Genomic DNA, 16,347 nt, shown 5'->3' with positions numbered 1-16,347 from the left:
TTTTCGCAACGTAGCGTTGCGGGACACAGGGTCAAAATTAAAAATACATGTCAGCGACTTTCTATCCCTGCTGGGAAAAGTGTGGGGCTTAATGGGTTAAGGGCAAATTCTTCAACTATAGCCTAATCAACTTATACGCACCGACAAATGATAAATTCGATGATGTTAAAGACGAGTTTTACGACAGACTTGAGAGGACCTATGGAGAGTGCCTAAAACACGACGTGAAAATCATCATCGGAGATGCAAACGCGCAGATCGGGAGGGAGGAATTCTTCCGTCCAGTTATTGGAAGACATAGCCTGCATCTGTCGACCAATGATAACGGTCTGAGGCTCATAAATTTTGCTGCGGCCAGAGGGATGGCCATCTGTAGCACCTACTTTTCACGTTTGAATATTCGGAAACACACCTGGAGGCATCCAAATGGAGACTCTAGCTCTCAGATCGATCATGTCTTGATTGACGGTCGACACTTTTCGGATGTTATCGATGTACGGTCTTTTCGTGGACCAAATATCGAATCTGACCACTATCTCGTAGTGAGTAAGATTCGCGCAAGGCTGTCGAACACGGCGAAAGCTCGCACTGAGAGGACGCTGCGTTTCAACATCCAGTGGTTAACGGCAGACGGCGTAGCAGTGGAGTACGCCAGGAAGCTTGACCAGCGAATCGCAGAACAGCAGGTAGAAGAAGAAGATATAAATGGGCCGTGGAGGAACATCCATGGTGCCATCCAAACAGCAGCGAGAGAGGTGGTAGGCACGACGCGTGGAAGACAGCGTAACAGCTGGTTGGATGCCGAATGCCAGAGAGTGACAGATGAAAAGAACCAGGCCAGAAGTCGCATGCTCACTGCGGCAACGCGTCAAAACAGAGAGAGATACAGAGAGACTAGAGCTGCGGAAAAAAGAATCCATCGTCTAAAGAAAGTAGGGCCAGGATAGAAATTGTAAGCGATGGTCAAGCTGTGGAGCCACCAACACACGAGGAGGTTAAGAAGGCAATCAGTGAGCTGAAAAACGGTAAGGCTGCTGGGAAGGACGGTATCCCGGCTGAACTTCTAAAAGCGAGCGGCTCTACGAAGCAATCCACCGGACCATTGTCAGGATCTGGGAGGAAGAACAAATGCCGGAGGAGTGGTCGGATGGCCTCATTTGCTCAATTTTCAAAAAGGGACATCAAATGTAGTGTAAAAACTATCGAGGAATCACATTGCTCAATTCTGCCTACAAGGTGCTTTCCCGTATCCTGTTCTGTAGACTGAGACCGTTAGCGGAGTCCTTCGTCGGCGAGTACCAAGCTGGTTTTCGTGAGGGTCGCTCCACGACGGATCAGATGTTTATCCTGCGTCAGTTGCTAGACAAGTTTCGGGAGTACAACTTGCAGACACACCATCTGTTTGTGGACTTTAAAGCGGCGTACGATTCAGTTAAACGAAACGAGCTGTGGCAGATAATGCTAGAACATGGTTTTCCGACGAAACTAGTTACGGAGATTCGTGCGACGCTGGACGGATCCAAATCATGCGTTAGAATAGCGGGTGAGACCTCAGCTGCTTTCGTGACGTTGGATGGACTGAAGCAAGGGGATGCACTCTCTAACCTGCTATTTAACATTGCCTTGGAAGGTGCAGCCGCGAATCGGGCTTTCTACGGATTACGTAGCCAACTGAAGTCCCGTAGTTTGCAAATTCGCACAAAACTGATCATATGCGTAGAGGGATTTTTTTCGTCAAATATTATCCTCTATCATCCCCTGAAATACTTGTACTAAGCTGCCTAACACCCTGTATATATCCGATCATTTTGTTGGTTGTGGTGATCCTGCAGCAGGAACATTTTGTCGTCCGAATACAAAATTTCACAATCACCCTCGGGCAGCTGCCGCGCCCTCTTTCGACTTTTGCAACCTTCTGCTTTTCAGTCAAATCGTGCACCCGTTGTTTTTTGTGTGGAATCAATCAAAGATCATCTTCCAAAATACTCTTTATGGTTGATTGCGAAATTTCCAGTCTTACGTTCAGACTGATCTGGTTTCCGCCCAGTTCGCTCTCTTACTCGTTTGATGACTTTCGGTGTCCTTACAGTGCGTTTATGGCCAGGTTTGAGAAGTATTTCCCAGGTTTGAGAAATTTTTCCGATTTTCTCTGTCATGATGCTACTCGTCTCCCAAAAATCCTTCTAATGCTTGTGAGCAACTCCACGTTGGACCGCGCCTCTTCGCTGTCATCTTGGTCGGATTCAACGAATTTCTCGAAAAGCATTACGGCCATGAAATGCATACTGTTTTTGTCCATTTCCCAGTCCTGCCAGACTTCAACCGGAATTTCACTTTTTTCTATGACTATGTCTTGTCCGACTGTAGCTCTTCAAGTAAAGGCAGGGCTTCCAATAGCCGATAGCGAAGGGCTGTTCTCAGTATACCTTCATTCCCATTACTTAAAATAAATCCATATTATTTTAGTCGTTCTATTCTGATTTTGTGGTTGACAGTTCTCCCTTTTAGAAGTAATCCTATAGCAAGGGATTCAGTCTCCGACTGTTCTTGGTCATCCTGTCCATCAGGCCGGTCCACTTCAGGAACAAGGTATTCCTCCCTACGCTTGGTAGTGCTTGATAGCGATTGATTTTTGAGATTTTGCGGCGGATTCCCTTTACAAATATTGCGTACTAGCTTTTTGGTCTCAAGGGTTGTGTGTTGGCGGGTGCGACTTTGTGGTTTATAGCTTCTGTCGACTATCGCGAACAGTGGAACAGTGCCTGAATGCCAGAAAGATTGAAGACAAAATTTGTTCTATGGCTCGAGCCTTGATAACCACTGCTGGTCTGAGATTGTCTTCCATTTGGTTCATTTGTGGTTGTTTGTTTCGGAAAATCTTTGTCGAATGCGAGGTTGAGAACAACCGGGGTTGGGCGGGGTTAACGAGAGCTCCACTTCTCCACTATACTACATTTTACAATTCAAGTAGTACAAAATGTTCAGGGCAAATGTAATTTATTGACCATTTTTCCTCTTTCATCACCATATCATCATTTTCAACAATCGTCATGGTGTTAGTGTGGTCCGCAAGGACTCTCGTCCATTATCATCAACTCAATCTCTTAGTTTTCGACAGACCTGGTTTTCACTGACCTACCTTGTACTGCAAACGGAAATGGATTTCAAATTCATAACTTTTAAATACTTTTACTTGATCTCCAATTCGTGGGGTTTTAGTAACAAAAAATTTATGACACGTTTTTTATCCTAAAGTTATGGCCCGAAAATTTGATTTTTCTAAACATTTTCTTCAAAAATTCATATGTCAGGAACCACGCACCGTAGAGTAAATATTCTTTTATAGAAATTTACGTAATTTTTCTGAGCTATCCAAGAAAAATATCCGAAAAACTCAAAAACCTTTTGGCGCTTCGTTTTTTTTTCTATTCGCATTTTATTTTCATATTTTGCCACGCTTTGGTTATTGTTTTCAACAGTCTGCTCACTTTTTTGTATACTACTTTGTGACTGAAATTTTTCCCAAACCAATATATTGTGAAGAGCTTATCCGCACTGAAAAAGTCTTTTAGTTAATTCTTATCTATGAAGATTATTTCTACTTAATATTTGAACAAGGCTTTGATTTCGAAGTATTGTAAGCAATTGTAGCGATTTGTCAAAAAAAGCTATTACGTATTTCATAATTCCGAATAAATTCAATGAACTTAACATAGATTCAACAGACGACACGTTCACCAATAGATTCAATTTTTCTAACCCAGATTTAGATTTGTAACGCAGACTTTTAGAAGTGATCAACGTGTGAGTAATTAAACTGCCAATATGAGTGGAACTAGCAAAGAAATGCAGTCGGACACAACGGAAGTGATAAAAATTCTCGTAACTAACATGGAAGAACGGCTGGACGCGTTGTTCCTGAGGGACTTGTTCAGTCACTATGGGCAAGTGTTGGGAGTCGAGCAGACCCGTACGTCCGCCTTTGTGTACATGTCGCATCCGCGGGATGCGAAACGCGCCATGGGCGCCCTAAACGGTCGAGTTTTCTACGGAAAATGTCTCATGCTTAAATATGCCAAACACAAAACGGTAAACATTCCTCTGCAACCAAAGGATCCCGATGTAATCCCGCAGCGGTCGGGTTGCCCTTACGGACTTTTACAGTGGCGGTTCTTCGTGCGGAATGTTGGTCTAGAAGTGCCATTTGAGCAAATCCTCGAACTGTTCAAGCCGTACGGGAGAGTTATTAACGGTTTTCGGCATCTGCAGAGCTCGTTCGGATACGTCGAACTCGAGACAGCGCACAAAAGTCGAAATGTGGCGGAAAAAATCAGCGGAAAAATCGTTGGAGGCCACCGAATAAAGGTGACCGTTTCCAGCGAAGGTCCCTTCAACGAAGCCTACAAAGGGGAGCCTTCGAAAGCTGACGATACGGTAATTTGTTTGTGTCCTTTTGCTTGTCTTTCATTGTATGTTGTTTGTCGCTTTAGCGAAGTTCGTAAAGTATAGAGTTATTGTGTTTTAAAATTTGTGTTAGGGAAGTTAAACAAAATATAGGGGGACTGGGGGTATAATGCCCACGTTAAGAAGAATATCAATAATTTAGAAAGCTTATATGCTCAACACAAGTTTGTAAAGTAAAATAAAAGCGATTGGCACCTTAATTACAGTTTAAAAGTGAGTAATTCGTGAAATATGACTGCGGCGCATTTTGCCCCGACTGGGCATTTTACCACCAGTTACCCTAACATACTCTACCGAGTAGTCGTAGTCAGACTAGAGCAAAAAAATGAATATTTTTTTCAATTGCAATTTCTCACTTGAATCAAAAATTCACAAAACAACTTTCAATTCAAATAGTAACGCTATAAGTGAAAGATCTCTCAAAATTGTCGACGCTTTGTGCTATCTTCTTATTAAAAAACTTTTCAGCAACAACAAACACAACCAATTTCTGTTCCGACCAAAAATTTGCAGTTGGAGTTATCCAGTAAACATAGAAATAATAAACAAATTGAAAACACTCTTGGGCCAGAAAGAACTTTGAAAGAACTAAAAAACGGTGAGACTTCGCTAACGGAGCCCCCAGCTAGTAGCTGCTCCGCAGTAAAATATCGTCTTGAACGATTTTACGTTGGAAACTTGGGAAACAATGGACCCGCATTGGTACCCCTGATTATGGACAAATTTAGTCACTGGGGAAGAGTCACCGAGAGGAACTTCGTATGGGAACGAGTATTTGGTTACCTTACATTGTACACTCAATATGAAGCCGGTACCGTAATCGAAGGTATGAAAACTACATTCGTCAACGGAAGGCGGTTGAGAATTGAGAGAGCCCAGCCCGAGGTCACCCGCTGGCAAACCACCATTAAGTGCTGCTTCTCTGCCCGCTACTATGTGACCAACTTGGGTAGAAATTCCGCCGGCTTGACAGAGGCAGTTGTTGAGTTTTTCCAACAATGGGGTACTGTGCTAAAAGTGGAATTTTACGACGGAAAACACTATGGTCACTTGACGCTAGACGGATTTCATGATCCTAGCGAAATATTTACGGCGGCCGCGACGACACGGATTGGCGGAAGGCAACTACGCGTGGATTTAGCGCGGAAGCAGGTTAGATTTTTTGTTTCGAAGACTCTGATTTTTGTTTTGAACGTGTCCGTCCCCTGTTCTTGAAACGTTTTTTCCTCATCGCACCTCGCGTTCTAAAGTTGAAACACCTGCAGTATGTATGATCGCTTCAGTTCAAAACCAGTCTTGGATTGGTGGTGGAGGTTCCGTCGTCGTGTGTGTTGCGTCAACTGTGAAGTTTACTTCATGCAAACATTATGTAATTGATGCCGTTCGTCGAGGGGGAGAGAGTGTGGTCACTTGACAGACAATAACTCACTACCTGGGCTGGGATCGGCTTTACACAGGTGGGCTGAAAATAAACGGTGCGAACGAATGAGATGAGGCGAGAACAATACAGTAATTAGTTATTCGTCTACTGTTATGTGAATGACGAATGTCAGTGCGATGAATTTTAAGTGAATTAACTGAGTTCCATCGTTGAGTGGTTAGTAATATAGTATGATGTGACATAGTTAATTGTCATAAAAAATATCTTTCTGGTCTCACAATGCATCGGGTTCTGCTTTGTTTTGGCCTGAAACTATGTTTAATGATTTGAACACATGTGTGCTTTACCGGCTTTCAAAATGAGTTATGTATAAATTTCGAAACTAATTAGATTAGATTGGTAGCATTGATTGTTATTTTGTTTAATTAACTAAAAGTTAAATCTTTATTTGGTTTTCAAAAGCAATGAAGTTAGTTTGTTTTAACATAACAATTTCATGTTCAGTGATCTCATTTCTAATTTTTACTGATTGACCATCAAATTGCCTGATTTCCGTGTTTATGCATAGCTGTAATAGTTTTATTGGGGAATAGTAAAAAAAACCAAAAAATTAAATTTGCAGACTCGAATTTAAATCGGCGTTTGCATATAAATTACCTATGCTTCCGGTTAAAAAATCCATTAAACTGTTGCTTTCAAGTCGCTCATCCATGGATGCATGGTGGATAACTTTATTTTATTTAACCGAATGATTTGATGACTTTTTTTATACCCGGATGATTGAATGTACAATCAAATTTGGTCTCTATGGCAGAACCATCGTTGATCGGGTTTTCCGACTAATTTCTATTATATTTAGTTTTATGTCAATTCGCAAACTGAATCCAATCCCACGTACATTAGGAATGTTTTCACAGGTTATGCCTTTCTGTTGTCGCTCAAACGTTGACTCGCGGAAGTCTGTTTTTTATCGGTCTGGTTAATTTCCTGGTTTAATTTCATATCCTACGGTTTACGTATTTTTATTGTAATACTGATGTCGATGAGGTAGAACAGGTGCCACGTTAAACAATACATAGAGGTTTCAAGCTTCTTGTTTGGTGAAGAATCCTAATGAACTGTTTACAAGTCGAATGTATTTCTGGATTAGGTTTATAATAGTAATTTTCTTTATTAACGAGACTTTCAGCCATAGGCCATAGGTTCGTCTCAAGGATTTATAATAACAAATTATTAATGATAGTTTTATTAAGGACCTCTTTACATAAAGCCATTCGGGTCCATAATAGTAAATTATTCAAATAGCATCTTATCCAAAGTTTTTTCACCGCTACGAGATTCCATCTTTCTGTCAGCAAATGAATTGAATATCGAACAAAGGCTTCATCTTTCGAGAGCAAAGCCAAATTGATTTAAACTTTCATACTTTATCCAAACGTGAATTCAGAAGCTCACAATGGATTAGGTTCTTATGATTTAACCAAATATAAAGTTAGTTGTTTCATCGAGTTAATTCAAATGTGCACTTAATTTGAAGAATGTTTCGTAAAGCTTTTTCCAAGTTTTTTATCAGTTTTCAAATGCTGGGCTCGAAATAAATTAAAATCGGTTACCGCGGATATGGCGAAAAAAAGGATTTTCTGATAAAATCCAATATGGCGAGTCGTTTGTTTTTTGTTTCATAGCAAATTTAGCAAATTTCACATTTTAAACCCGTCATTCATTCTATTAGCCGAGAGCTGGGCTGACTCTCACCGTATCAATAACTCCTCTCCGCTGTACTCGGTCCTGGGCTACTCGTCGCCAATTCGCTGTGCGTCTCGACACACGCAAGTTGGCTTCAACTTGGTCGAGTCATCTAGCAAATTGGACCCCTCTATTCCTGGTGCCAGTGAGGTTCTTGAAGAGAACGGATTTCACTGCACAGTCGTCAGGCATCCTTGAAACGTGGTAAATGCACGTATGTCTTCCGTAAGCAAACAAATTGTCTCAGGTCCGTAGAGGACTACCGGCCTGATTAGCGTTTTGTACATCGTTAGTTTGGTGCGGCGGTGCGGTGTATGCTCCTTGATCGAAACGTCTTGCGGAGGGAAAAGTATACTCGACTTCCAGCTTGTTGAATCGACGCATTGTTGAATTTCCTTATTCATGTTATTGTCGGTGGTGACCAGAGATCCTAAAGAAACTGACTAAGGAAAAGACACTGGAGCTCAGTCACTCACGGCCTCCTGTCATCATTAAACCTGATTTGCTCAACGATGATTGTTGTGCGTGCCTCTGTTCAAAGTTGCTAGGAAAAGTTCGAACAATATTTTTTCGTGTTCAACATTTAGGCGATTTTATGAACTGTACGATACAAATTTGATTGCCTCGTGTTTTCGTTAGGCAACACGGATCGATTTCGTGATGATACGATGATATTTGTTGCCGTTTGCTTACAGTCATTATTTTCAGTCGCGTTCATCGACTGATACTCCGCAAGTTTTCGAGCAAAAGATTCAGAAGGTTTCATCGAGATTCATGCGCACTTGGTTTCGACGAATGGAATATGAGTTCCTATGTCAGTTTTTTAGTCAGTTTCTTTAAGAGATCCCAAATACACGAATTCATTAACCACTTTCAGTTCATCGCCGTCAATATAGTCACTGTACGTGGGAGGCAATCGTTGCTCGCTCTGGAGTCTCTATATGGTATGGTTTTCGATATATTGATTTGTAGCCCTATTCTCCTAGCTCCCGTAAGCTGGCGTAGATTGCCTCCGCCGTCCCAAGGTTTCTAGTAATGATGTCGAGGTCGTCTCCTAAACCTAGGAGTTGGCTACTCTTACTGGGTCGTATCACTCGTTCCAGGGTAGCTTTGAACAGCCGCGTCTGAAAAACTGTACTCGTCCATTATCTGTCATAACTGTTTACGCTCAACTGTGTCATATGCTGTCCTGAAATCTATGGAAATATGATGCGTTAGAACGTTGTACTCCCGACACTAGTTCCTTCTCCTCCCAAAACTTTGAAATTATCCAACAAAGTGCCGTTGCTAGCGGTTCTTGGCCATTTTTTTATAGTTCTGCCGGAAGTCGGTCCTTTTTGGCGACTCTGTTATTCTTCAGCTGACCGATTTCTCGTTGGATTTCTCCAAAATTGGCAGCCGGCACGCTGTTATCGTTTGTAGGTACTCCTAGATTAACTTTCGTTGCGTCTCCTTCTGTTATGTCGCCGTTAAGATACTCATCGAAGGACTGCTTCCAAATCGTTCCACTTGCGCTATTAATGAATTTAGGGTACGGGAGGGTATTCCCAGCACGCTACTAATTTCGGCATACATTACCTTTTTTGGCTACACTTTCCCAATTAAAAACTTTGCCACTATAAACAATATTGAAACGAATGTAGCACTCATCATGTCAGTCGTAAGCTTTAATGTGTTATAACTATATTCATAAAAATGTAAGTAATTTGCTAAATTTTGTTCAATAAACATCAAGACCACTGTTTTTCCACTGGCACGTAATTAGGCTGAAAACCCCAGCAGCAATCACTTACGCGTATCCGCTCTTCATGATGGTTTGGAATACACACAATTATGATCATGTTTACTTATTCTAGAAACTCAATTTTCATTTACTAGCACTTGCAGCATTTTGTTTTTAATTTTAGCATATGGTGCTGTAATTGGGCTGGTACCGAATGGCCGAAACACAAATGGCCGAATCATGAATGGCCGAATTTCAACAACAGCCACAGAAGGCAGAATCATGAAAGGCCGAATCACGAATGGCCGAATCACGAAAGGCCGAATTTTTTCGGAATGCCCAAATAACTATTCAATAAAAACATGAATTGGCAAGCGGTTAACTACTAACTTTAATCAAATAAAAAACAAAATAAGCAACACAACACTATAGGGTATAGATAATTGGAAGTTCTTTCATCCCCTAAGCGCAAATGCGAGACCTATTTACCGTGTCAGTAGCAAATGTTTCCTAGATGATTCAGGGCGAGACGGCCGCAAACCGCGAGTGTGCGCCGGTGACCCGCCTCCGGAAACCACTACTATTTAGGTACATGCATTTTCCTAGGTTTACTGACTAGTAGGAATTATCCCTTAGTTAAGTCCGAACAAGCGGCAGCGAGTAAGCGCAGCGTGTACCCAACGTTTGTGCAGGTTGAAGGCCATCAATATTTTCGGCCAAATATGAAGTTCGCCCATTCGTGTTTCAGCCTTTTGTGATTCGGCCATTAGGTATATTATGCCATTGGTTATTTCGGTCATTTGTGTTTCGACCATTCGTAGGTAATCCCTCTAGTTACACTACTACCAATGTGTGAGGCAGTTACTCCTGAAACTATTCTATCGTGTTGACATAGCTAGTATTTGAGTGACAACCACTTGCTTCTGGTGCTAATGTATAGGCACGATTCAATGATACACTAGCGCCAGCAGCCAGCTGTTGTCACTGCAAAACTAGTTATCTTCAATGAGCCGGTATCTAGGCAATACCGACATGTTATCTATCGGAATCTCTTTTGATCTGTTTTTGAAAAGCATTTAATCCCTGTGCTGGCTAGTTCGACCTGTCGGATTTAAAAAACACAGACCACTATAGAAAACGGGCCCAATTTAGTCGCAGCGACTTCATCATTTCTCGCGACTATAACTCAAATTCAATATCGTTTCATTTAGATCAAAATACACGCCGATATTCAGTAAATATTATTCTATCAACTGATATAAAAATCTTGTCTCGAATAAATATAGTTTCAACGTACTTCCTGAATATTGTTCAGGCTACCGCTTAATGGGCTGGAAATATCCTCTCGTACCGTATGTCGTTAAATAATCCAACGTTTAAAAGATACAGCGAATGGTATTTAACTAAATTGCTGCTGTTTCCCATGGTCCTCCCAAATGGGGCGTGGATTAAAATTCTAAAGGGTTCTTTCATTCGCACATTCACTCATTACGCCTTATTTTTCTTTCTTACTGCATAACAAGTAGAATGATCAAACAAAAAATTCCCCGGCCTTCCCAGCAAGGTAGGAGGATTATTTCACTACTCTATAAGTTTGTCTACAACTGGGACATACCGCAGTTAGTTCATGTCTTAATCCATCGTAGGACGCAAGTACAATCTTTTTGACGTAGGACTATGTTTTTGTTTACTATACGGGGACTGGGTAGCACTTTGTGAAAAGGAAAATAGAAGTGTAACGTTTGAATGAAAGATTTCAAATGCTAATAACCGCTAAGCTACTGTACGAAACTGAACAATTTATATGTCGTTGGATAGATAAAATGACCAGCAATTTTATGGGGGGCCAGAGACCAATTTTAAGGAGGGCGTAAGAGGGGGCGCTCCTATACAAATGAAAGACAAATTTCCTCAAAACTCGACAACTAATCAAGCAAATTGAACTAAATTTGGCATGTGGAGGTTTCAGAAGGCAGGATTTTTTCTATGGTGTACTGAGACCCTTTCCCTTTCTAAGAGGGGGGGGGGGCTCCCATACAAATAATATACAAATTTGCTCATAACTTGAGAATTAATCAAGCAAAAGGAACCAAATTTGGCATGTGAGGATTTTTGAAGATAAGATTTTTTTCTATGATGTACAGAGACCCCTTTTTCGTGTAAGAGGGGGAGCTCCCATACAAATGAAACAAATTTTCTCATAACTCGAGAACTAAGCAAAAGGAACCAAATTTAACATGTGGGGGTTCTTGGAGGTAAGATTTTTTTCTATGGTATACAGAGACCCCTTGTTATTGTAAGGGGGGGCTCCTATACGAATGAAACACAAATTTCGTCATAACTCGAGAACTGATCAAGCAAATGAAACCTAATTTGGCATGGGGGGCGTATTGCAGGTATGAAGTTATTTTATGATGGTTTGAGAATAAAGACTCACACAAATAAAACAGAATTTTTTGCATAATCATATTCAATACAATAGTGTGCGCTGATCATTCATTACCATTTCAACCTGTATGATACACACAAGTAACATTAAAGCCAAAGCACGTTCATCGCAAATATGACGTGCCATTCGAATGTCCTTCTCATTTGACATGAATGGCAACAGGCACGTAAGTTAACGGCGTCGATTCACTGTCTTTTGCTCCGAGAAGGTTTTACTAGTTTACTTTCACAGCTTCCCGATTGTTACATAGCAGAAAATATGGCACATAAGCAAAAATTTCTGTTTTGTTTGTATGAGAGTTCTTATCCTCCTACCACAGGGGTGAGGGGTCTCAAACCATCATATAATAAATTCATGCCTCCATAAACCCCTCAATGCCAAGTTTGGTTCCTTTTGATTGATTAGTTCTCGAGTTATGAGGAAATTTGTATATTATTTGTATGGGAGCCCCCCCCTCCTATGGGGAAGGGTCTCAATTCACCATAGAAAAATTCTTGCCTTCTGAAACCCCCACATGCCAAATTTGGTACCATTTGGTTGATTGGTTCTAGATTTATGAGTAAATTTGTATTTCATTTGTATGGGATAGCCCCCCCCCTCTTAGAAGGGGAAGGGGTCTTAGTACACCATAGAAAAAAATCCTACCTTCTAAAACCCCCACATGCTAAATTTGGTTTCTTTTGATTGAACTAATCACGAGTTATGAGGAAATTTGTATATTATTTGATTGGGAGCCCCCCCCCCTCCTAAAAAGGGGAAGGATCTCCATTCACCATAGAAAATATTCTTGCCTTCTGAGACATGCCAAATTTGGTTCCATTTCCTTGATTAGTTCTCGATTTATGAAGAAATTTGTATTTCATTTATATGAGAGCTCCCCTTTTAAAAGGGGAAGGGGTCTTAGTACGCCATTGGAAACAATCCTACCTTCTAAAACCCCCACTTGCCAAATTTGGTTCATTTGCTTGATTAGTTCTCGAGTTTTGAGGAAGTTTGTATTTCATTTGTATAGGAGCCCTCACTCTTACGCCGTCCATAAAATTGCTGGTCATTATATCTTTCCAACGACATATAAATTGTTCAGTTTCGTTCAGTAGTTTAGTAGTTATTAGCATTTGAAATCTTTCATTCCAACGTTACACTTAAATTTTCGCTTTCACAAAGTGCTTCCCAGTCTCAGATAGTAAACAAAGACGTAGTCCTACGTCAAAATGATAAAAACTAGGCATGTCATATTTGGCAGTTACGTTGATACTCTGCTACTTGCTATAGGTCAAAAAGCTAGAAGTTTTCACCGCATTCACTAAGTCACTTCTGCAGTATGTCTGGTGTACCCCAAGGAAGTCAACTAGGACCTCTGCTGTTCTCGCTGTTTAACAACAAATTGGCGATCCTTCTACCATTCTGGTAGCCGCATGTTTTACGCTCATAACCGTTGAACGTCAGGGCTTCGTGTGCTCATGACATCCGAAACGAAAGCTTAGTGTTTGTGTGCAACCAGAAACGCGAAAAATGTTTTAACACCAGCAAAATTAAGAATGTTGCCATCAATTATGAAAACAACATTTCACGTTCTCCAAACTTTTGTTGATTTAATTATCACTTCACTTACTGCAGCAGCGGCAGCAGCAGCAGCAGCAGCAGTAGTTAGAATAGCAAGGTCCCGGTCACAAATTCAATTAGTTTCCAAATTAAAAGCAATTTAAATTCGAACGTGAAACGTGAATTCAATGGTGAAACGATGTTGATTCTGGGACGGCACAATCACAGTTCGGCAAAAGTGAACAATTTTAGGACAGACCCATTTTGGCTCGCCCTTTTTTTCGAGAGAGAATAAACTATGTAGGGGTAGGGGCTCGACAGTAGGAGGCAAGGAGGTACCTACTAATGATTCGTATGGTCGATTAGCTTCAACCTTGTCGAGCACTCCATTCGGAGGTACCCACATCGAATGTAGAACGGTCCTAGAGCTTGATTGTCACGGTAGTCGTTTCGTGCCGTCGTGAGCTTGCCATCAGTCCAGTTCAGTTTTCAAAAAAAAAAAAAATTCATTGGTAGGAGGAACGCTACCGGTTCGGTATGTGCTCTACTAATGCTGCGCTTGTTTACCGGATCGATCGTATTTCCGCAGCGTGTTTACACTCGGTCGACATGTGCTGTTCTAAAACACGCAATAAAAAACCCAATCACGGGACCTAAATGCATCGCGCTGTGCAATATTGTTACTTTACTACTCGAATTTAAATTTTTGTTTACAACCTGTCACGTCGTTTTACCCATCAAAAATTGAGCCATGTGGTAGCGTATGTATACTAACTCCCATCGATTGGAATTTAGCGCCAATGTTGCTGACCCGTACGGTACGGTACGGTACAATACGATACGATACAATGCGATTCGATAGAGCGATACAGAAACCGCCCTTAAAGTGCCACACCGTGCATCACCCGATGCACGAGATTCCGGAGAACACGCTGGAATTGGATTGTAATTCGATTTAAATCAATTGCGCAAATGATATTCGCTGGGTGGGGTGCACTCTGCTAGCTTGGAAACTGCACAGTCGTCGGAATTGCGGCACCGATGAACGACAATTCCCTACGGGCATTGCTGCATGACTGCTGAGGAGAAGCTAAATCTTCCAACGGTTGTGTTTACGCTGAACCGAGTGCAAAACCTACATGAATAATTGTGCAGTCATTTCAATCGTTTTACTGCAAATATTCTGACCGCCATTCGTTGCCTTTCGATAAATAGAATTTCGAAGCGCCATCCGAATGCGCTAAGGAGGGGAGGGTAAAGTAAAGCTGGGCTTGTAATAAAATGAATCAAAACAACGAATAGGGTTGTAACTTATTAGGTCACAATCAGCGATTGCTTAAAAAAATATAGTAAAAAAAAAAGATAAGTTTGTTGACCGCAAGTAATAGCTTGTCAAATCAAGTCCCGATGTGACACAGTTTCAAACTAGGTCCACCCTTGCCAAATAAAACAAATGACAGCGATGAGCAGGAAAGCGAAAAAAAAACCTGTGACGCGATGACGCCGGTTGGCGACCGTCCTCATTTCGTCTGTCGATTATTTCCTGTAATTTTTTTTGCTGTCTGGTTGTGTGTGATTTCATGCTCATCGTCGTACTCCGTACTCCGTACTCCTGCGCGAAGGAGGCGCCCAAATGGAGGCGGGTGATTCTTCAAGTGGCGCCCATAGACATGGATCCACTTGCATGCATCATCGTCGTCGTCGTATCTCCAGCCAGACGTTGCGCTAGTTTTGAGCGATGCGATGACTCAAGTCACGAGTCGATGAACGTAACTTTATAAATATAGCAGCCGCAGCCGCCGTAGAACCAATTTTGGATATGTGCTACAACTTTCCTCGGGGCCGGTTTGCGTTAGTTCTTTTTTCTTTTCTTCGTGTGACTTCTTTCATTGACGTCTGCTCGCTGGCTTCAAACATGCAACGAGTTTGTTTGTGTAAATAAACCAGCTTGTAAGAGCGGTAGTTTGTGAATGAAACACCACGAAGTAAAATAAAAAAAGAAACGTTGCTCCGCTATGCTTTTGTTTCGAATTCGCTTTCCCACAGGATTTGTTTACAGGATATAGGAATGAGTTTGATGTATTCTTGTTTTAGATGTTCAACAGATTATCTAGTTTTATGTTTACTAATCGATCATTTCGTCTTTTTTCTGGTTCTATTTCACTCCACAGGGTGAGAAAAACAACGGCTATGAAGTACTGTACCAGAATATGAAATATGGCCTTTCGGCTACCAAGGAGTTGGCCGAGTATTTTCGCGAACGGTCCAACCTGGAAGAGTACAACTCAAAATTGTTGGCCAAGTTAGCGAACAAAGCGGGTTCCAGCGGAGGAGGCACATTTTCACCACTATGGATTATATTGAAATCCACAACGGAACGCCTCTCGGAACTTCATTCCGCGAAGGTACAGAAGCTGAGCGATCTGGTGAAAAATATCAACAAGTATGCCGAGGAACTGCACAAAAAGCACAAAACCGTCAAGGAGGAAGAGTCCAGCACTCAGGATGCGGTACAGGTTAGCTGTCCATGACAACACTAATGCTTCTAAATCATTGATACTCACAAATCCTTTCATTACAAACCTACAGGCCATGAAGGAGTCCACAACGGCCGTGGCGAAAGCAAAGGACGTTTACAACACCCGGCTGCAGGAGGTAGAAAAAGCCCGAAAGGACAATTCGACGAAGGAAATCGAAAAGTCCGAAGCCAAGCTGCGCAAGCAGCAAGACGACTACAAAGCCCTGGTGGAGAAGCACAACACGGTCAAGCAGGAGTTCGAGAAGAAAATGACAATAACTTGCAAGGTACGTAACTTATTTATGCCTGCCTCCTTGCTATGCTTGCTGGTAGCAAAGCTTGCGTGCCACTGCCTTGTGGGAATAATTAATGAGGTGACGATTGGATTGAAAGTTACTGTTGCGCGATTCATGTACGTTCGTTCAGCGTACAGCAGCGCTGCTTGAAATGAAGAAGACCTCCTTGCCTCCTCATGTGCTCGGGTAGTCGATTATTATTGATTTGTTAACACGTGCACGTGTCGG

The 16,347-nt window shown here is 41.7% G+C and overlaps 1 protein-coding gene across 1 annotated transcript in view; it reads left to right on the top strand.

Annotated features, from left to right (window-relative positions):
• The window catches only part of LOC128741340 (F-BAR domain only protein 2), a 65,433-nt gene that overhangs the window by 15,369 nt on the left and 33,717 nt on the right, over nucleotides 1-16,347 (top strand). Inside the window, exons 3-4 of the mRNA XM_053837100.1 lie at nucleotides 15,477-15,821; nucleotides 15,895-16,110. Of these exons, the coding sequence (XP_053693075.1) occupies nucleotides 15,477-15,821; nucleotides 15,895-16,110 (561 nt within the window). The remainder of the gene's footprint in view (nucleotides 1-15,476; nucleotides 15,822-15,894; nucleotides 16,111-16,347) is intronic.

The sequence above is a fragment of the Sabethes cyaneus genome, chromosome 3, assembly GCF_943734655.1.
Source record: "Sabethes cyaneus chromosome 3, idSabCyanKW18_F2, whole genome shotgun sequence".
In the NCBI taxonomy this organism is placed as follows: Eukaryota; Metazoa; Arthropoda; class Insecta; order Diptera; family Culicidae; genus Sabethes; species Sabethes cyaneus.
This window is presented reverse-complemented; position numbering and strand designations above follow the sequence as displayed.